At 43.9% G+C, this 23,221-nt stretch overlaps 1 protein-coding gene across 1 annotated transcript; it reads left to right on the top strand.

Annotated features, from left to right (window-relative positions):
* Nucleotides 1-426: 426 nt before the first annotated feature.
* Nucleotides 427-18,655, top strand: LOC141247923 (uncharacterized). The gene is made up of 3 exons (XM_073669290.1): nt 427-681; nt 16,398-17,609; nt 18,617-18,655. The coding sequence occupies exons 2-3, from the start codon at nt 16,464-16,466 to the stop codon at nt 18,653-18,655; spliced, it is 1,185 nt and encodes a 394-aa protein (XP_073525391.1). The 5' UTR covers nt 427-681; nt 16,398-16,463.
* Nucleotides 18,656-23,221: the final 4,566 nt, after the last annotated feature.

The raw sequence follows: 23,221 nt of genomic DNA, 5'->3' as shown, positions 1-23,221 counted from the left end.
CCACACATACCGGGATTGGGGATGAGGGGTGCCACACATACCGGGATTGGGGATGAGGGGTGCGATGCATACCGGGATTGGGGATGAGGGGTGACACGCATACCGGGATAGGATGGTGGGGGCAGCACAAATACCAGGAGGGAGGTAGCACATACCAACATGGTAGACCATATACCAATAAAAATGCTCGCCACCCGGGCGTACAACGGGTTCAATAGCTAGTACAATATATGAGTGTAAAATACATAAAATATAGAACAGTGTAAAAAAAATCCAGTCTGACCTGTGATGTTTGCTGCATTAACAACAGGAGCAATTCCATAAATAAGAATTAAAAAAGCACTAAAAAGCCAGAAGAGGCGACTAGACAGCAGAGTGTATGAGGACCCTGGAACCAGCTCCATCTAGTGGTGGCAGTGTGAACTGTCTACATCGGAGGACCGCGCTCCAGCAGCTCCGATCCAGTCTCCTCAGCACTGAGCTGTCTACAGTAGAGTTGTGAGGAGCAGAAAAAAAATCCCCGCCGATCCTGACGCGACCCTCCTGCCACAGGGAAACGCGGAGTCAGGCGCGGCCATGAGCGCGATTGGCGGGAGAGCGCAGACACGTAAAGCACAGGGGCGCGCCTCCGGATAGTTGGTTTCCGTTACTCTGGGGGCGCGCTCGTTTGGGGAGGGATAGGTGAGTGACCGGAGAGGAGCGCGAGTAATGGCGCCTGTACTGATACTGAGCAGCCTAATGCCTGGCTGATGACGCCTCTAGTGATGTGAGCAGGTGCATCACGTGTAACTAGAACTACATGTCCCAGCACTGCCCACATGTTGTGCTGTTGCCCCCTGTGTGTGGCCACGCTGGTCGCCATGAAGTGTTGTGGGGGCTTGTGACTAATCCAGGACTCTGTGTGGTGCCTCACCTGGGCTGTGATGGGCGAGGGGAAGTAAGTGGTCAATGGCGACTCCACCAGCCGTGTGGGCTCCAGCGCTGTACAGTGCAGTGTGATTACACCAGAGATGGAAGCTGGACTATGGCCGATCCATGCGGCTAGTAAGAGCCAAACTGCTATGGAAGGGAGCAATGGCCAACACACAGCCGGCACTAATGCGCAGCCATCCTCTGTACACTGCGGCCAGTATACCCAGCGGCGGACATATCACTGGTGCAGCTGCACAGGGGCCCATAGGGTAAAGGGGCCCACGGCCACCTCCGAAGCAGCCGCTTCTGTCATAGCAGAACTATTGGACTGTAAAGGGCCCAAATACTGTTCTTGCACAGGGGCCCTTTTCTGTCTTGTGTCCGCTATTGAGTATACCCATAGATGCTGCGGTTAATGGGGACCACCGCGTCTAAGTTTTTTTTTTTTTAATAGAAAAAAAAGTTGAAAAACTAATTGTCTTAGGCTAAGTGTCCACGATGCAGAAATGCTGCATATTTTTTCCGCATCTCCCTGGCAGAAAAAAACGCATGCGGATTGTCCATGCGGATTGTACATGCAGATTGTACATGCGGATTGTACATGTGTTTTTCCTGCCAGGGACATACGGATGTGAAGCGTTCTTCACATGCATTTCCGCATGTGGGTTGTAAAGCGCTTTCTAAGCGATTTTAGCATCACTTGGAAAGTGCTTGACAACTTGGTCACACTATAAAAATCCATGCAACCAGCATATAGTGTGACCAAGTTATTAGTTGAAAAAAAGAATAAAAATTGTAAAAAAACAAAAACATTATACTTACCTTCCAATGTCCCCCCGTCTCTTCTCCGCTGTGTCCGGTCTCTTGTACGGCTCGCTATGGTGTGAAAGGACCTTCCATGACTTCATTTAGTCATGTGACCGGTCACGCGACTGCCGACGCCAGCGGTCGTGTGACCTGTCACATGATTAAATGACATCATGGAAGGTCCTTTCACACCACCGTGAGCCGGAGAAGAGACCGGGGGACATTGGAAGGCAAGTATAATGTTTATTTTTTATTTTAATTATTTTTTAACAGGTTCTATGGTACCTGGGTCCGGAGGAGAGTCTCCTCTTCTCCCGACCCGGGTACCATCCGCACATTGAGCCGCATGATATATCCGCATGTGCACATGTAGTCATGCCGATATTAAGCGTTTCAATGCAAGTCAATGGCGGCAATTACCCTGCGTGTCCGCAAAATTAATGGACATGCTGCGTATTTTTCCGCAATGATAATCCGCAGCGGAAATATCGCAGCATGTGCACAGCACATGCGGATTATCATTGGGGACCATGGGGCATGTATTACCAAGCAAAAATGCTTGAAAAACGCATAGTGGGCACGCAGCCAAATAGATGAGTTGTCCACATTTTGGCATTTTGGGTACTTTTTTTTTTTTTTTTTACTTAAATACATGTGTTTGGAGCCAAATAAATTTTTGCAGGGTTTTTTATCTTTTCCCTGCACACTCACCTTTCACGTGGTCATAAATCAACTGAGAGAAACTCGGACAAAGAGATGAGTTATAGTTTTCTGTTGTAGCGAGCTCAGCGTCAGATTGTCAGCTAACTCATTCTGCAGCAATAGTGTGACACCCACACCACACCAGCTGTCTAGTGTAAGTTCCCTGCACCTAGTCTTATACTTACTTGCCGTTGTCTTCATTTATCCGTACCGCGTCGCTGGGTCTCTAGCAGTTTGTGACCTGTGTGTGCTGGAGTGAGTTGGAGGTCACTTTTCAATAAATCATATTTTTCAGACTATAAGATGCAATTTTTTTCTTACAAATTTAGGAGGAAAATGGGGGTGCGTCTTATAGTCACAATATACCTGGCTCGCTAGGGGAGAGTGGTCACTGCTGCAGGATGCCGGCGACTAGGGCGGTCACGTGTGTCCGCTATTAAAGGGAATCGGTCACCCCCTGGGCGATATCAGACCTCTACTATGGGCATACAGAGTATAGAAAAGTAAATCTATACATACCTGTATGGCCCATATCAGAGGTTTGATTGCAGAGAAAAGCGCTTTAATCAATTATTTTTTGCACAGGCTGGCGTCCGGGGGACGGGAAGAAATCCCCTCCTATGTGCTTATTATTCCCCTAAATCCCTGCCTGTATGCTTAATTATAATATCCCCCCCCCTCCCCTGCACAGGGCCCTGTGATGTGCACTGTGCTCCCCGACTTCCGGGCATGTGCAAAGTGCCGCTAACATAGAGCTCACATAGAGCGCGCTTTGCTTCATCCAGACCCCGTCTGCCTGTGCTCTGTGCTGCAGATTTCTATTGCGCAGGTGCAGGGAAGTGACAGTGACCCCCCCACCGCCTGAGCAATAGAACCCTGCAGCGCAGAGAACAGAGAAACGGGGCCGGGATGAAGCAAAGAATTGGGGAACATTACCCCCATGCCAATGTCAGCAGCAGATCCCCACCACCACAACAGTGCGTCATGACCACAGTTTTTGCTTCAAATTTTTTTTTCCTATTTTCCTCCTCTGAAACCTAGGTGCGTCTTAGGATATGTACACACGTTGCGTTAGTGATGGGCAGTCCAGCTCTTTTTGATGATCTGGCTCCTCTCACCAAAAAGAACCGGCTCTTTTGGATCCTGAATGGATCCCTATCCATTGTAAACACATATTGAAGATGACATTAATGCAACCGAAACCCCACCCACCCATGGCAGAAACCACGCCTACTTGCAATCAGACAATTAAATTGACGAGTTGGTGGAGTTTGGTTCGGGTGGGCGGAGTTACGTCCGCTGAACTCCGGAATTTTACTCCCAGTGAGAGCCATTCAGAGAATTTAGTGGCTGTCAGTGGGGTGCCGGCTCCCATCCTTCACATCAGGGACTGCTCTTTGTCTCAGATCGTTCACGAATGACCCATCACTACGACTACATTGAGTATTTGATTGCAGAAATTTCTGCACCGTTTCTGCATCTCTTTGCAGGAAAGCGAAGCCTCAAAGATGTTGCGTTTTTGCCGCGTTTTTTTTTTTGTTGATGCGTTTTTACCTTCATTTTCTCTGTGCATTCAATGGGTGAAAAACACACAGATTTGACATGCTGTAGATTATTTTCTGCACCAAATCTGCAAGTTAAAAATGCTCAATGTGTGCATGACACTTCAGGTTTCTCATTCAATTTGCTGGCATCAGGTTTGTCACAAATCCGCGCAGAAAAAAAAAGTGACAAATCTGCAACGTGTGCACACAGCCTTAGCGTATGTGCATGCCTTGAGTATTTTGTGTGCAGAAATTTCTGCACCATTTCTGCATCTCTTGGCAGGAAAACACAGCATCATAAATGTGGCATTTTTGCCTGCGTTGCAGATCACGATGCAGATTTGGTGCGTATTTGCTAGCTAAACCTGATGCCAGCAAAGTGAATGAGATGCCTGAAGTGTCGTGCACACATTGAGTATTTCTGACTTGCAGATTTTGTGCAGAAAATAATCTGCAGCATGTCAATTCTCTGTGCGTTTTTGACTGCGTTTTTCACACATTGAATGCACTGAAAAAACGCAGGCAAAATACGTGACAAAAACACAACGTTTTGGAGGCTGTGTTTTCCTACCAAGAGATGAAGAAATGGTGCCTAAATTTCTGCACATAAAATATTCAACTTGTGCGCATACCGCATTTTTTGGATTATAAGGGTAAGTCTATGAGAGCCAAAACAAGGCTCTCATAGACTTCATTACGGTCAGTCAGAAGTTGGCGGCGCAGAACTAGACTGATGCTGGGAACAGCTGAAGACGGCTAGAGGTGAGTATAATAGTAGGTGCAGGGATCCTGCGGTAATAGCACCACTCCAGCGCTGAAATTAAAAGAATAAAAAAAGCTGGAGTGGTGCTTTAAATGAAACCCAATTACAAAAATTATTTTTTAGTAAAAAAAAGTTCCAGAAGCTGGACAGCTTTAATGTATTTTAGTAAAAAAGAAAAGGTAAATCTCCCATCTCGCACTTTGAATTCTGTAAATACATAAAAAAATATTTCATTTTTCCTAATTTGTAAAAATGAGAAATGTCAAGATAATACATTGTGTATCTACGTGACAAAATTATAAATTGTGCCCCAATTGCTGCTTTTCAGTCACCAGAATAAAATTAATAAAAAATCAAATACTACAGCTCTTAAGTGAAAAAAACAAGCCATGTAATACACTGCTCAAAAACATAAAGGGAACACTTAAACAACAGAATATAACTCCCAAGTAAATCAAACTTCTGTGAAATCAAACTGTCCACTTAGGAAGCAACACTGATTGACAATTAATTTCACATGCTGTTGTGCAAATGGAATAGACAATAGATGGAAATTATTGGCAATTATCAAGACCACATCTCAGTACCAATGCTTTCTGGCTGATATTTTGGTCACTTTTGAATGTTGGTTGTGCTTTCACACTCGTGGTAGCATGAGACGGACTCTACAACCCACAGAAGTTGCTCAGGTAGTGCAGCTCATCCAGAATGGCACATCAATGCGAGCTGTGGCAAGAAGGTTTGCTGTGTCTGTCAGCGTAGTGTCCAGAGGCTGTAGGCGCTACCAGGAGACAGGCCAGTACACAAGGAGACGTGGAGGGGGCCGTAGGAGGGCAACAACCTAGCCGCAAGACCGCTACCTCCGCTTTTGTGCAAGGAGGAACAGGAGCACTGCCAGAGCCCTGCAAAATGACCTCCAGCAGGCCACAAATATGCATGTGTCTGCACAAATGGTTAGAAACCGACTCCACGAGGGTGGTATGAGGGCCCGACATCCACAGATGGGGGTTGTGCTCACAGCCCAACACCGTGCAGGACGCTTGGCATTTGCCACAGAACACCAGAATTGGCAAAGTCGCCACTGGTGCCCTGTGCTCTTCACAGATGAAAGCAGGTTCATACTGAGCACATGTGACAGAATCTGGAGACGCCGTGGAGAGCGATCTGCTGCCTGCAATATCCTTCAGCAGTAGATCAGTAATGGTGTGGGGTGGCATTTCTTTGGAGGGCCACACAGCCCTCCATGTGCTCGCCAGAGGTAGCCTGACTGCCATTAGGTACCGAGATGAGATCCTCAGACCCCTTGTGAGACCATATGCTGGTGCGGTTGGCCCTGGGTTCCTTCTAATGCCGGACAATGCCAGACCTCATGTGGCTGGAGTGTGTCAGCAGTTTCTGCAAGATGAAGGCATTGAAGCTATGGACTGGCCCGCCCGTTCCCCAGACCTGAATCTGATTGAGCACATCTGGGACATCATGTCTCGCTCCATCCACCAACGTCACGTTGACCACAGACTGTCCAGGAGTTGGCGGATGCTTTAGTCCAGGTCTGTGAGGAGATCCCACAGGAGACCATCCGCAACCTCATCAGGAGCATGCCCAGGCGTTGTAGGGAGGTCATACAGGCACGTGGAGGCCACACACAATACTGAGCCTCATTTTGACTTGTTTTAAGGACATTACATCAAAGTTGGATCATCCTCTAGTGTGTTTTTCCACTTTAATTTTGGGGGTGACTTCAAATCCAGGCCTCCATTGGTTAATAAATTTGATTTCCAATGATGATTTTTGTGTGATTTTGTTGTCAGCACATTCAACTTTGTACAGAACAAAGTATTCAATGAGAATATTTCATTCATTCAGATCTAGGATGTGTTATTTGAGTGTTCCCTTTATTTTTTTGAGCAGTGTATTTCCCACCGTAAAAAAAAAGTCTAACTGCATTGCATGTTATTGTGTCACGCAGCAGATTACGCTTTCCTATCCAGCGTAAATAGGGCTGCAACGAAGGGTAGGCACCTGCCTTGGGCTCATGGGGGAGCAGTATCAGTCACTGCCTGTTGTTCCCTCACTATCAGACGCAATTACAATTAATATCAGCGCCGCCCGCGACAGATGCAGAGGAGCTTTAGGGTATGTGCTCACGTTCAGGATTTGAAGCAGAAATTTCTGCAGCGTTTCTACATCTTGGCAGGAAAAAATGCACGGTTTTTGACGTGGTTTTTTAAGCGTCTTTGGAGCTAAATAAAACATTGTCCTACCAAAATTTTGCTTAACCCTTGGATTACCCTCAGAACTGGGGTGAGTATATTGGTTAATTTAAATGATTAACCCCTTCACAACCCTGGGATTTTCCGTTTTTGCATTTTCGTTTTTTGCTCCCCTTGTTCCCAGAGGCATATCGTTTTTATTTTTTGGTCAATATGGCCGTGTGAGGGTTTATTTTTTGCGGGACGAGTTGTACTTTTCAACGCCATTACTAGTTTTACCATATCGTGTACGGGAAAACGGGAAAAAAATTCCAAGTGCGGTGAAATTGCAAATAAAGTGCAATACCACAGATGTTTTTTTACCACGTTCACTGAATGCTAAAACTGACCTGCCATTCTTATTCTCCAGGTCATTACAAGTTCGTAGACACCAAACATGTATAGGTTCTTTTTTATTTAAGTGGTGAAAAAAATTCCAAAGGTTGGTAAAAAAAACAAACAAAAAAAAACTAGTTCCATTTTCTAAGACCCGTAGCGTCTCCATTTTTCGGGATCTGGGGCTGGGTGAGGGCTTATTTTTTGCCCACCAAGCTGAGCTGACGTTTTTATTGATACCATTTTGAGGTAGATCCGATGTTTTGATCGCCCGTTATTGCATTTTATTGCAATGTTGCGGCGACCAAAAAACGTAATTCTGGCGTTTAGAATTTTTATCTCGTTACGCCGTTTACCGATCGGATTAATTCTTTTTTTGTATTGATAGATCGGGCGATTCTGAACGCGGCAATACCAAATATGTGTATGTAGGGTTTTTTTTTTAATTATTTTATTTTGAATGGGGCGCAAGGGGGGTGATTTAAACTTTTTGTTTTTAAATTTTTGTAAAAACTTTTTTTTTTCACTTTTTGCTTGCTTCTATAGTCTAGAAGCAGCACTTGTCTGTTCGCCTCTGCTACATACAGATGATCAGCAGATCACCTTTATGTAGCAGAAATGGTCCTGTGCTATGAGTGCCACCTAGTGGTTGGCGCTCATAGCGACCAGCTCATGACAACCACTGGAGTCTGCTGCAGACCCAGGGTTGTCATGACCACCCATCGGTGACCCGCGATCATGTGACGGGTTCACCGATGGACGCGGTAAGCGACGCTCTTCCGACAGTGGCATTTAACATGTTAACAGCCGCGGGTGGATCGGGATTCCACCCGCGGCTGTTGCGGGCACATGTCAGCTGTAATAATCAGCAGACATGTGCCCGGTTCAGTGCGGGCTCAGTGCCGGAGCCCTCACTGAACCGGGGGATTACAGCCTGTACGTGCTAATACGTCACAGGCTGTAAAGGAGGGGTTAAAGAATGTCTGTTGTATTTCAAATAAAGTGTTTACTCTGTGTCTGTGTGTTTATTTAACTCATTACTTTGCTTGAATTAGGTTTGGTGATGAAAGGGGCTGATTGATACCTTGTCATCACCAAACAAAAGATCTAGGTGTCAGCTAATTCCATATACCCAATCTTCATTAGCATTTCCATTCATGTAATTTCTGGGGCAGCTGTGAGCTGCTATTTTTAACCTAGGAAGGTGCCATTAGGCAAACATGGTCCCTTGCTATTAACAGCTCACAGCTGTTTCGTTAGCCGCTTCATCCCCACGAACAGTAACAAGCTGCGATTTGGACGCAGCGTATTTTTGCTGCGTCCAAAACGCTGTGTTGTAATGCCGCACTTTTGCTAGTGGTACATGTGAATCCACCACATATGACACTTCAATCGGTCAAAATCTGCAGCAGAGACTGGTGTGTCCGCTACAGAAATTGACATGCTGCGGGTGAGTTTGGGTATGTAGCCACGATCAAGAGCCGCTGCTGATTTGATGCTGCGTGTTTATACAGCATCAAACCCGCAGCGTCCAGATGTTACAGCATAGAAATCCCATGTCCACTTTGCGTGCATCAGAGGCTGCGAATCACCCGTGGACACTGACATGCGGCGCATCTTTCAGGACTGCAGCAATACACAATGCACATGAGGTAAGAGAGATAGCAACTCAAAAATACTATGCTACATTTCTAATTGGACGTATTTGCTAATATTACTATTATTACACCTACTACGTATTGGGATAGGATCTTGGAGATGGGAATACCCCTTTAAGTATCCCGTTACCTTAATCTCTGACCCATTCCTTTACTTGGGGGAGAGGGGTGCCATTTGCGTCATCTGCCTAGGGCACCAAAATACTTTGTCCCGGCCCTGAGCGCAGAAAAAAAGTTTAGTATATACTGGGTGCTGTGAACCTGTGATACACTCGCAGTGTACCTCTGATATCGAAAAAGAGGGATGCAAGCAGAATCTGCTAATAAGGCCATAAAGATGTGTAAACCTCCATACCTGGGGAAGTCAAGGTACCAGGAATGGGACTGGGAGAAAGACAAGTTGGCGGAGGCAATGTGGTGCTGCCCTACTGTTTTACTGGAAAACTTGGATTCTGGTTTTCATGTGGATGGCACCTTGACATGTATTACCTGCAGTATCTAAACGATATTGCAGAGCAAGTACACTTACCTTTCATCGCATCAGTTCTCAGAAAACTGGTCTCTCAACAGGATAATGTACTATGCTACACTACAAAAATCTCCAGGAATGAAGTGAGGAACATGACAAATGATTTAAGGTGTTGACCTGGCCTAAATTTCTCAGATAGTAACCTGATTGAGGGGTGTAGTGAGGAAATCTAAAGTCTAAAGCAGTGTTTCCCAAACTCCAGTCCTCATGGCCCCCCACACGTCATGTTTTCAGGATTTCCTTAGTATTGCCCAGGTGATAGAATTATTATTAAGGCATCAGAAACTGCCACAGGTTCTCTCACCTGTGCAATACTAAGGAGATCCTGAAAACACGATGCGTTGGGGTCCGTGAGGACGGGGTTTGGGAAACACTGGTCTAAAGCGTTGAGGTCTCGTCTTGGTACCAGATATCACTTGACTAATGGATACTAAAGAGGTCTTGTGGCTCACCAGGTCAGAGCTGTTTTGAGGATTTAATCTCTTACTATATATAATTTTTTTTTTTTTGGAATAATAATAAAACAATTCCCCGGTATTAGAGATTCTTCTATTAAAGTAATATACAGGCAACTGTAAGTCTGTTAATGACAACGCAAGCAAAGTGATTCTCTACAATGGCTTGCGAAAGTATTTACTTCCCTCCTTTGGCATTTTTCATGTTTTGCTACCTCACAATCTGGAATCTCACTTTTTTTTACTTTTTGAGTCTTTACATCAGTTCATGTAATGAACATGCCTACAACTGAACTTTTGGTTTTCTTTTTATTGTGTAGAAAACAACAAATAGGACAAAATAATTGAAAACTTCAGTGTGCAAAACTCTTCACTCCCTTAAAATCGGTACTTTGTAGAGCCTCCTTTTGCGGCAATTACAGCTGCAAGTCGCTTTGGATAAGTCTCTATGAGCTTTCCACATTTTGCCACTGGGAATTTTGACCATTCATTTCTTTTTTCCTTTTTCACGGACCTATTGACTTGCATTGCTGATTTTGATCTGAACTTTGGCTCAAAATCGAAAATATCAGACATGTGAATGGCCCCATAGACTATCATAGGTACAAGTACTTTCCGTGAAAATCATGGATAGCACTCGAACACAAAAAAACGAACGTCTGAATGAGGCCCCCGACAGATTTTAGAAGTTTTTCATGGTGAATGGCAGGTTCAGAGATCATGACCCTGAGGGACTAGAAGTGAAATTGATTGGAGAAAGAAGCATATTCTTTTGGTAAGGTATATTGCATTGTTTCTTTACAGCTATTCTGCATGTAGCGTGTAATTCCACTGAGAGTTATACCTTATAGAGAGCAAAAAAAAAAGTATATTTTTGTTTTTTATTCTTGAAAAATACTAGAACGGGTTTTGATCCTTTTTTTTGCCAAGGGCAGAAGTGGATCCAGTAGGAGTGTAAGTCCATTGTTTTATTTTTTTGAATCCACTTGCTTTGAATGTGCAGACTTTTACAACCCAATTCCAAAAAAAAGTTGAGACACCGGAACATTAATTTATTTTATTTATTGTACTCAGTTATTTAGCGCCGTTAATTCCACAGTGCTTAACAGACATCATCACTGTCCCCACTGGGCCTCACAATCTAAATTCCCTACCATGATGGCTTTTGGGATGAAACCGGAGCACCAAGAAGAAACTCGCACAAACACAGGCAGAACATACAAATTCCTTCCAGATGTTGTACTTGGTGGGATATAAACCCAGGACCCCATCACTGTAACCACTGAGCCACCGTGCTGCATGTAAAGAAAACAAGAATGCAATGATTTGTAAATCTTTCAGTCATATTTCATTTGCAATAGAACACAGATCAGAAGGTGAAAGTTAGACTTTATTCCATTTCATTCGAAAAAATTTACTAATTTAGAAATTGAGGGCAGCAACACATCTCAAAAATGTTGCTACAAGACCATGTCTACCATTCTGCCACATTCCCTCTTCTTTTTACAGCAGTTTGTATCTGTTTTGGAATTGGGGTTGTACATTTTCATGTTGGCTACACAAAGTTCAAAATTAAAGCCTAGCGGGTTTTTCTATTCAGTGGGACGTCTCACACACCTCTCCATCCCACGAACAACTGTTTTATCACATGAATCACACTCTACCTCCCCGTGGGAGATCAGTCAATATAGAAAACAGTGAATGGGGCATGTTTATGAATTGTACTGTATATACTCGTGCATAAGCCGACTTTTTCAGCACATTTTTTATTCTGATAAATCTCCCCTCGGCTTATACTCAAGTATATACTTATATTACGACTGTGGAAGGTGGTGGGGGGGTTGCGGTGGCGGAGGAGCGGTGCACAGGCAGTAGCCAGCTGATGCAACTAACACTTATGCCCGCTGCTAAAGAGAATGAATATTCACTCTTCATCACGCCTATGGGAGTGGAGAGGAGTGAATATGCATTTTCTTTAATAGCGCATGCATTGTCAGCTGCCGGCTTCCTGCTGCGGCTCAGCGATCATCTGTACCCAATATTAGAGAGTATGAATATTCACTCTTCTCCACTCCCATGGGCATGGAGAAGAGTGAATATTCATTCTCTTTAGTAGCGGGAACACAGGATCGCTGAGCTGCAGCCGCTGCTGACACCGCGCTATTAAAGAAAATTAATATTCAATCCTCTCCGCCCATAGTGCCGGCGTGGAGAGGAATGAATATCCCCGCAGCTCGCCTCAGCGTCTGAGGGCGCATAGCAGTGATGTCATGCGCTGCTCAGATGCTGTGATCAACTGTTGGCAGAACAGGACGCAGCGCTAGAGCAGAGGGAAGGAAGGTGAGTAAAAGTGTTTTTTTCCATGTGTGCAGGGATGGGGGTCCATGCACACCAGGATTGGGGATGGGGGGGCCATGCACACCAGGATTGGGGATGAGGGGGCCATGCATACCAGGATTGGGGATGAGGGGGCCATGCATACCAGGATTGGGGAAATTTACCAGTAGATGCTGCATTTCCCACCTTTGGCTTATACTCGAGTCAATAAGTTTTCTCAGTTTTTTGTGGTAAAATTAGGTGCCTCGGCTTATACTCAAGTATATACGGTATCTAATTTTTAGAGCCAAGAAATGTGCCAAATGTATCACGGTGGCTTATGCTGTTTGATAAATTTGATGCATCTTTAGACTGTCCAGTGTAAATTTACACCACCTCTTAATTTACTTGTTTTATGCGAGAAGGTTGACATTTTTTTGGCACACTGTGTTACATTATAAGCCAAGCCCCTTTACAAGCAAAGGTGCACTACTTTCCCATGAAGCCACGCTCCCTTGTCAACTGAGGTACAAAAAGTGTCCAAAACATTGCATAAATGTGATGCAAGACACGTAAGAACGTTTTTTGTTTTTTTTGGCACAAGTAGCACTAGGATTTTGCCACATCCGCTTGGTAATTATCCCCCATTGTGTTCAGTTGTTTCTTAAAACATGACTGCAGAATAAACTGTGTTTTAATCATAATCCGTAGTTTACCTAATTCTTTACACATGTAGCAACTACACTTAGAACAGAAGAGGTAAAATAACTTTTAATTTTTAAGACATCCGGCCTCCCATTCTCTAGACCAGGGGTGGACAATTAATTTTCCCAAAGGGGCCACATGAGAGACCGTGACTGTTTATGGAGGGCCGAACCAATAGGCTGAAATGCATTCTGCTCAATATTAATATTAACATATTAATTATACTAATTCTATAACTTAATATTGAGCAGAATTAAGTATTCTAACATCCCTCTATATAGCGTATGAGCCCGCACACAGCCCCCCTATATAACATGAGCCCCTACATAGCTGCCTATATACAGTATGAGCTTCCACTTGGCCCCCCATATACAGTATGAGCCATTACATAGCCTCCCATATACAGCATGAGCCCCCACATTGCCTCCCATATACAGCATGAGCCTTCCATATACTGCAGGAGCCCCCCGCATAGCCGCCCATAAACTGCAGGAGCCCCCAACATAGCCTCCCTATATCCAGCATGAGCCTCCCACATAGCCACCCTATATACAGCATGAGCCCCCCCACATAGCCTCCTATGTACATACAAACATCCCATACACATGAAAAAAAAACTCACCTTGCTCCAGTTCCCTCAGCGCTCTACCTCTGCTCTTGTCTCTGGTGTACAGCTTAAGCAATGAAATGACATCAGCTCTCACAAACTCTGATTGGTGGAAGAAGGCGCTGGTGGCCCCTCCACCAATATATTCACCGCTGTCTGCATCCCAAAAATGCGGATAACGGTGATGGCGGCGGATGATGGATAGTGGGCAAGGGAGGGCACTTTTTCAACCCTTCGCCTGTCTCGATCCGCAGGACGGACTGGAACAGTGAGAGGGCCGGATGTGGCCCGCAGGCTGCACTTTGCCCAGGTCTGCTCTAGACATTTCAATGGGGAGAGGAAGTCTGTATTGCAACTATGCCTTAAATACTTAGAGGTTTTTAGAAGATTTAATCCCAAATGTTTGCAGACATGTAAAATAACAAAGCCAGACATTACTCATCCTAAGATGCTCCAATTTCTGTGTTTTGGCTGAAGCGATGAGGTGTTAATCGCTGAGCTTACTGTGTCGTCTACATTTTCAGAGCAGTGATGTCATGACTACAGAGGTGGTGCATGCTGTAATCATGACATGGCTGCAGCCAAAACACAGACCAGAGCAGTATAGGGGCTGGCACTCACTAGTGGGAGGCAGGGCCAGCGTCTGCACCTGACGTGCCGGGGCCCTGAGCCAGTCAGTCGGGGGAGGCTAGCGCCTTCGAGTGGGCCTCCCCACTTGCTTAAGGCCTCAACACTTGGAATACTTACCTCTCCCCGTTCCCACTCGAGCTTCTTCCACGTCTTGTGATGTCTCAGGGCAGAGGGCGCGATGACGTCACTACAGTGTGCCCTCTGCTATGAGCATCACAGGGCTGAGAGCAGGAAGACTGCAACGCTGAGGAGTCCGGAGCTGCGGCCGTCGAGGAGAGGTAAGTAGTGTTTGTTTTTTTGTTTTTCATGTATGGAGCATTATATGGGGCCTGTTATTCTGTATGGAGCATTATATGGGGCCTGTTATTCTGTATGGAGCATTATATATGGGGCCTGTTATTCTGTATGGAGCATTATATAAGGGGCCCGTTATTCTGTATGGAGCATTATATGAGAGGCCCGTTATTCTGTATGGAGCATTATATGAGCGGCCAGTATTTTGTATGGAGCATTATATGAGGGGCCAGTATTTTGTATGGAGCATTATATGAGGGGCCAATATTTTGTATGGAGCATTATATGAGGGGCCAGTATTTTGTATGGAGCATTATATGAGGGGCCCGTTATTTTGTATGGAGCATTATATGAGGGGCCCGTTATTCTGTATGGAGCATTATATGAGGGGCCCGTTATTCTGTATGGAGCATTATATGAGAGGCCCGTTATTCTGTATGGAGCATTATATGAGGGACCCGTTATTCTGTATGGAGCATCATGAGGGGCCAGTATTTTGTATGGAGGATTATATGAGGGGCCCATTATTTTGTATGGAGCATTATATGAGGGGCCAGTATCTTGTATGGAGGATTATATGAGGGCCCATTATTTTGTATGGAGCATTATATGAGGGCCCATTATTTTGTATGGAGCATTTTATATGAGGGTCCAGTATTTTGTATGGAGCATTATATGAGCGGCCAGTATTTTGTATGGAGCATTATATGAGGGTCCAGTATTTTGTATGGAGCATTATATGAGGGGCCAGTATTTTGTATGGAGCATTATATGTGGACACGTCATCCACATGAAGCAAGCAGGAGTACAGTGATTAGGACGAGAGAAAAGGCGCTGAATCAAGACAAACTGTGCCTATTGGACCACATTGTAGGTGGGGATAATAAGTTATTTTTTGTGCTATGTAGAAGGGATTGGGTACTTACACGCAGCTTACTAAAATACTATAAATAAGGCCTTAAAGGTGGTGGCTGTACTTTATATTGGGAAACAGCATATAAGAAAAATGTGCAGCAAGAGCCAATACTATAAAAAGGTATAACTTTATTAAATAGATAATATAAAACACAGTTTAAAAATGTGAGTCATCCAATGGATGGCAATGCAAAAACATCAAGAGGCATGAAGTTAATGGTATCTCTGGGTATATGGAAACCAACTGACAATGATTACAGGGAAATATAGGCATGTGGCAACCATGAATATGGCAGTAAAACACAAATGGTAATAACAATGACGGACATGCAAACAGGTGACTCATAAATATTATACCTCTGAGTGTGTAGTGCCAGGTCCCCGACACGCGTTTCGGCAGTGTGCCTTCTTCTGGGGGAGTCAATTTGTATTGAGAAAACCTGGTGACAGGTTCCCTTTAAAAAGGCAGTATAGGGGCAGAACCAAAGTCAGAGCGGGATCCTACTGCTATGTCTTCAGTGCAGTGTTTTCACAACTGCTTGAAGGCAAAGGTCACATTTTAGATTTTCTTACAGACTAATGTTGCTGTTTGATCTAAAATAAAAACTATACAGGGTTTTCAATTCAGAGTTTATCTGGAAATGCGCTTAAAAGGTCTACCCATCACCTCTCACTTCTTCAGGAGATAAGTGCTTACTGACGCTTGGTTTGGGCAGATCTCCTGCATGTGTCCTGTTCTAATTGAAGGATGATTGAATGATACCTGCGGAGTAAGTTCAGGACCTGGAAGCATCTGACAGATGCCACATTAGCAATGCCCCTCACCCCTCGATGCAAGAGTTAGAGGTGGTAGATAACCCATTTAAATGCTAATATTGTTCTGAACGTTTTTTTACACTTTTTTTTTGTTAATAACTATTTTCCTACCAAAATGTCTATGTTAATAACATTTACTTTCTTCTCTCTTCCAAGCAGTATGGGCTTCTGAGAAGTTATTGTGCTTCAGGCTACGCAATCCTGCTTGTCGTATGCTGATAAACCATGTTAAAAGACAATAACAACTTCCGTTTCTCACCCAAGAAGTCAGAAAACGCCCTAATAGAGGACTATAGACGAGAGCTTGAAGTAGTAAAGAAAGAATTAGAAAGTGAAAAATTAAAAACCCAAGAAGTCAGGAAAAAGTGCACCTCAGAGCTGAAAAGGAATAAGGAGATATATGAAAAAGAAAAAAGGAAGCTAGCGGACGATCTGAAATCTAAATTGGAGCAGCAGAAAACCCGTGAGCTCCAGCAGGTAAAAATTTCAGTTTTACGTGAAAGAGAAATAGAAATAAAGCAGCTGATGAGATGGAAAGATGAGGAACTAAGAGAGCTCAAGGCATTTCTGCAAAAAGAGAGAGACACAGCCATTAGACAAGCGAGAGACCTGCAGCAGGAATTGATTGATGAGTTGTTGAATAAGGGTTATACAGCAAAGTCTAGCCATGCTAGGAAAGCTGAACATCACTTCTCAGCTGCCAGGGAATGCAAGTGCAAACTTCAGGATGTCCTGTCTAAGATTCGTTGGGAGTATGATGGTGAGCAGGCTGCACGCATTCGGCACCTAAAAGTGGAACTCAGCTTGGCGAGAAGTCTCTTTATTAAATATATGCTGAGCAGCAATACTGGTAGCTTACTGACTATTTTAGAAGGCAACTCAAAGCCACTGGATTGTGAGGAAATTAAATTTGGCCGCCATTCCCTTGATAGCCGTACACCCAAGCCATGGTCACCAGAAGATGTATGCTCAGGACCACAACACATAGAAAATATCAGGCCAAGGCCACAATCTCATGAGAGTGCACTCTCAAGGGTAAGATCTCTTGATTGTATGTTGACAGAGCATGAATCCACACGCACCTCCATTGAAAAGCTATGGAAATTAACTCCAGAGACAGAAGTAATTAAAGCTCACGATCTCATAGATTGCCATGAGAATGACATGTCAGACATTGTCCCTTGTTTAGATGCAAGAAATGACTTTTTAACTTGCCATTTGTTTGAGAATGGAGTACATCAGCTATCAGACAATATTTCCCAGGACATTTCTGCATTGATAGGCGTTAATAACTGTACGTCATCAATAGAAACACTTGATTCCAATCAAAGCCACGGTGAACAACATGTTGGTAGTTTGCAGCTTTTGCCGGTAAGATTTGTTTTTTTTTTATATTGATTTAAGTACAGACATAATTGATTGCATACTTCTGGTTATGGCAGTGTAGTTGAGCACCAAATGATACTGTAGGCTAGATTGTTAAATGTAAGGCTTGTGATCACATATTGCTGTTTTCACAAAATGTCCCATTTTTCCAAAGTTTTGCAAGTATTGAAGAAATGAAAACTTAAACTAATGATGGAGCGAGGTTATACCATCCTCAAATTAAAATGTTTAAGCAACAAGGTAGGAGATGTTACAAATATGAATTATTGGTAATTCATATGTTGGGTCACTTAATTTGATTTGGACTTAGTAACTGAGTCCCATCTTTCCCTGCAATCTGTGACAGCGGATGCTAGTCAATTCGTGCCCTTCGTTGGCAATCTCTAGCAGTGCCATTTACAGCACGCGGTCCAGTTGGGCGCTGTTTTTAACTCCCATTGCCCCATTCACCCACCTCAATATCGCTGTAGTACTCATTGGACTGCCATGACGGCCAGAGCTCTACTGAAGACCCCTATGTCTGTCATGACGGTACTCCTATGAAAGCCAGCCCGTGGCCTTGGAGTCCTTGATTTTTAGAATATACAACGATACTATGGTATTGCTGTATGTCGTACAAGTGATCAGAAAATCACAGATCACCCCCAAAGGGGGCTACAAAATGTAGTACAAATTAAAACTACGTTTATAACCATTATAGTCTAGTTTCTTTTGCCCCCAAAAAAGAAATGAAAAATTACACATGTGGTATGTCTATAAAATTATAACATTAACCGATTGGTAAATGCTATAATGAGAAAAAAATCATAACACCAGAATTTCCGTTATTCTGCCTCTGCATCAAGAAGTGATCAAAACATAATTTTCCCAGTTCGTCCCTCATGACAGAACACCAGGAGGTAGTCTTCCTTGACCTGTGAAGGGACATGATCACAGAGAGGTTAAAAGTCCCCTCCCACTACCACTGTCCAGTATTTTTCCTGTCCCTACAGGGGATTAGTGGCATGAAAGGTTCTCTGCTCCTAGAGTGAACATGCCTTACCCTGTGGTACTTCATTGTACAGACTGGGCGATTTGGGTTATCAGACTTTCCTTTCTCCTGTCAAGTGGTCCAAGGCAGACACCTCTGCCATAATGCAATATACTTGGTTGTGATGCTACTTCCCTTCATGGAGGTCTCTTGGCATTACTTGCTCCACTTGTTCCTTTAAAGCAGGGATGTCCAACTCAAACACACAGAGGGCCAAAATGAAAAACTTGGACAAAGTTGCTGGCCAACCAGTGTACAGTATAATGGGCCCCACGTAGTCCTCCATACAGAATAATGGATCCCACATAGCCCTCCATATAGAATAATGGGCCCCACATAGTCCTCCATACAGTATAATGGGTTCCGCATAGTCCTCCATACAGTATAATGGGCCTCGCATAGTCCTCCATACAGTATAATGGGCCTCGCATAGTCCTCCATACAGTATAATGGGCCTCGCATAGTCCTCCATACAGTATAATGGGCCTCGCATAGTCCTCCATACAGTATATTGGGCCCCGCATAGTCCTCCATACAGTATATTGGGCCCCGCATAGTCCTCCATACAGTATAATGGGCCCCGCATAGTCCTCCATACAGTATAATGGGCCCTGCATAGTCCTCCATACAGTATAATGGGCCCTGCATAGTCCTCCATACAGTATAATGGGCCCCGCATAGTCCTCCATACAGTATAATGGGCCCCGCATAGTCCTCCATACAGTATAATGGGCCCCGCATAGTCCTCCATACAGTATAATGGGCCCCGCATAGTCCTCCATACAGTATAATGGGCCCCGCATAGTCCTCCATACAGTATAATGGGCCCTGCATAGTCCTCCATACAGTATAATGGGCCCTGCATAGTCCTCCATACAGTATAATGGGCCCCGCATAGTCCTCCATACAGTATAATGGGCCCCGCATAGTCCTCCATACAGTATAATGGGCCCCGCATAGTCCTCCATACAGTATAATGGGCCCCACATAGGGAGAGAGAGGAAAGCAGGAAAAAAAATGAGGCAGATGCTAATTTCCCCATATCAGGAGGAAAGATGGTTCCCAATTCCACATACGGCAATCAGACTGTAATATTATATTTATTAAGAAAGGCGTCCAGACCTCCTTGTACCTTTTTGTAATGAATCAGTCATTTCAACATCATGATCTCACTTTGTAAACAATTACCAACATATTAAATGTGAAAAAAACTAGGTTTAAATCCTGGATAACCGGGGCTAACCCAGAAAGCCTACTCAAGTCATATTACAAACAAAGAGAACCAAGAGTACAACTGGCTTAAATAGAAAATGTATTTATTAATCAATGTGTATACAATACCAATTATAAATATCATATGCATAGAAAAAGGGGACAAGAAAGTGCAAAGTGCCTAAACAAAGCCCCCAAGATGTAATGCGTCCCATTCATGTAGAGTGGAGTCACTTTGGCCGTTAGAAAACCACGTAGCTAGTCAGGAGTTAATATACAGAGTGCTCTTATGCTCTTACTAACATCAGATCACACTCACCACTAAAGTAGTGACCTGAGTAGATACAAAAGGCTCAGCTACCATATGGCAAAAAAGTAATGTACTTACCACACTAACAGGTCAAGGCTGAGTGGGAACGCAGAGGTGGGGGGCCACAGGGTAGCTGGTGCACCTCGACGCACGTTTCGCTGTCACAAGGCCGCTTTCTCAAGAGGGACTAACGGCCATAGTGACTCCACTCTACATGAATGGGACACATTACATCTTGGGTTTTTTTTTTAGGCACTTTGCACTTTCTTGTCCCCTTTTTCTATGCATATGATATTTATATTTGGTATTGTATACACGTTGATTAATAAATTTTCTATTTATGCCAGTTGTACTCTTGGTTCTCTTTATTTGTATCATGATCTCACTGCTCTTACAGTAAAGAATCTGTGATTGTGATGAAATCTTTCCTCTAGACGTAGAGGATGCCCTCTTGTCACCGTTGCAGACTAGGTGTAAAAAGATCTCTGCACTGTTCACTCATATATTTGCATATTGTAATAAGATCACTTTTAAGCCTTTTTTTTTTCCAAACTGAATGTTTGATAACCTGTCTTAGTCAGAGGAGCCAGAAAAAAAAATTGTGATATTTGAAGTATGTCCGCACTAGTGACTTGTATAACAGGCAAATTCAACCCCATTGCCCTGAGGGTTTAGTTCAGCCCTGGTTATGCAGTCTGTTTCTTAGTTTTTAGTTCTTTGTACCAGCTCTCCGAATTGGACCGAGGTCCTGTAATAGGAGTCCTGGACATAACAAATCAGTTCATGACAATTCTTCACTCTTGTATATGGTACAATCAATTGTAAGTGCATGTATTCAGGCCAACCCCCTCTGTAATTCACATCATCACCACATGGGTGTAACGCTGACGCACGGTCACTATGTAACGCTGGTGGGTGTGCACCCATTGCACCACGGGCTGGAATTACAATGGAGGGTTGTGACTAGGAGTCTACCTTTACCAGGTAACACTCCAGGGCAGTCACCAGGTCTGCATCAGCTGACCGGAGGGTCAGAGGTGCGGGAACGCGGTACAGGAGGACAAAGACGTGGTCAGGGCAGACAGCACAGGTTCAGGATATGTAGCCGAGGTCAGGAGCGGAGAGGTGAGACAGGACGGGTATAGCACCCAGGTCATTAACGGGAGAAGCAAAACAAAAATGCACTAACTGGACACGAGCAGAACAAGCTGATTAGGAACCAACATTCGGGGCAAGAGCGGTGGGAGAAGCTGCTTAATGAAGAGCCTGCTGGCATGGGATGGACCACGGAACCTAATCTCTGCAGGACACAGCAGGGTTAAATTCCTGCAGAGACCGGCCACGCCCCCCCCTAAAGCCAAATGAAACACATTCAGATGGGCAGTGCTGCTAGAGGCAAAACTCTGCAAGATGGCCTTATGTCAGGAGAAGCCACATGGTGATGGCAGTGAGTAGGGCGGCACTGAGGAGGCATGAGAGTTACCGCCGTGACAAGGGGTGATGACCACACTTCTCTATCAAGTGGTCTGATGATGAACCCAACATTAGTAATGCCAGGAGACGTTACCTACCAGACTGCAATTGTAGATTTCTTTAGTTACAGTGGGGGTCCAACTCCTTACTTGAGGCCTAGGGATTTATGGATTTAGAATAGACGTATGTGGGCTCCTGGGTGTGTAATCTATAAGCTTCCCAATGCTCTGCCCATTTATCCATATCCAAAAGGTTATTGGTTTAATCTTCTGGCAATTCAGGGCTTCTGTCCTGCAGGACTTGTGGTAAGGTAAGCTGGTTTGTACCAAGGGTGTAGTTTATTATCATCCCAGGAGAGCCAGTGACAAAACATTCCTGTTTTATTAAGCACATATGATTTTATTATTGGTCTAGAACCGTCCTCATTACAGTTGTGGCGGTGGATAACGCCATCCTTTCCTGTGCAATAAGACGTATTCAATATCTATTCTATGGCTGCTGTGTTTTATACGTATAATTCATCTAACATACTTACTTCGGTTAGTTATTGGTGTTGTAGTACAACATTGGGGTCTACCACGTTTATACTGCATATTTGGCATTCTAGATATAGATCGGGCACTCACTATGACTTTTCTCTCCAGATTTCTGTAAGTGTAATCACTTTTAATTCTGATGGTAGCCAGTATTTTTTTATATGAGTTAAATAGAAATGTTATTTTTGGGGCTGGTTATGCGTTCCTTGGATCTTCTCCATCGCGGACCACATTCTTTCTCCCACTTGACATAAAGGGTGTTCACAAAGATTTGATCCTTCTAATCTGTTTCATCAGGGTTTTGCTGTTCTGGGGTGTTGTAGATTTAATACTGGGCATATTGTTCCTGGCTAGGGAATCTGGGAATGCACTTCATAGGGTTTCAAGTGCTTGGAAGATTGATTCTATTGTCTCTATTTTCTTCTGATCTAACGGATTGTTTACTATTTCTAGCCTGGTTCTTGTCCTGGACTTTGGTCCTTTAGGGCTTCTGTACCCTCCCTGGGGCATTCATTTGGTATTGCTCCTGGTGTGTTGTACTGGATAAGGGGAATTGTGCCTATCGGTAATTCTTGGATAGTCCCTCAGGACAGCACCATGATTTCCCCTCCCTTATGTTTTATTATATAAAATCTTTTATATGAGTTTCTATTGGTATGTATAGACTATTTGCATCCATGCTTCTGTAGTAATTTGGAATACAATGGAGGGTGGTGGAAGGGGCCTATTAATCTTTGTGGGTGGTTCTGTCCCCACAAAAGACAAGGAAGACTACCTGGTGTGCTGTCCTGAGGGACTATCTGGAAACAGAATTATTAATAGTCTAATTCTCCTTTGTTTTTAAAAAAAAAAAAAAAATGCATGTTTGATATTGCTGTGTATTTATGGTGAATGTAACAGGGTGGGTAGGTGGTTCTTCTTTCAGACAGCCTTTCACTATTCTTACCCTAAATTTACAATTTCCAATGAGAACAATCCCAAAATTTCAGCTCCTTCATGATGTTGTCCTTCCAATTGATAATCCCAAGGTGTCTAT

Source organism: Phyllobates terribilis, unplaced genomic scaffold, assembly GCF_046119375.1.
Source record: "Phyllobates terribilis strain yellow unplaced genomic scaffold, ASM4611937v1 Scaffold_2__4_contigs__length_985480577, whole genome shotgun sequence".
Lineage (NCBI taxonomy): Eukaryota > Metazoa > Chordata > Amphibia > Anura > Dendrobatidae > Phyllobates > Phyllobates terribilis.
Note: the sequence above shows the minus strand (reverse complement) of the source record. Positions and strands in the feature narration are given on the sequence as shown.

Excerpts from the sequence above, each read along its gene's own strand:
- LOC141247923 (XM_073669290.1), top strand. The coding sequence starts at position 16,464 with ATGTTAAAAGACAATAACAACTTCCGTTTCTCACCCAAGAAGTCAGAA. Across the intron at positions 17,610-18,616 it reads GTAGTTTGCAGCTTTTGCCG|GGGATTAGTGGCATGAAAGG; the intron begins GTAAGATTTGTT and ends CTGTCCCTACAG.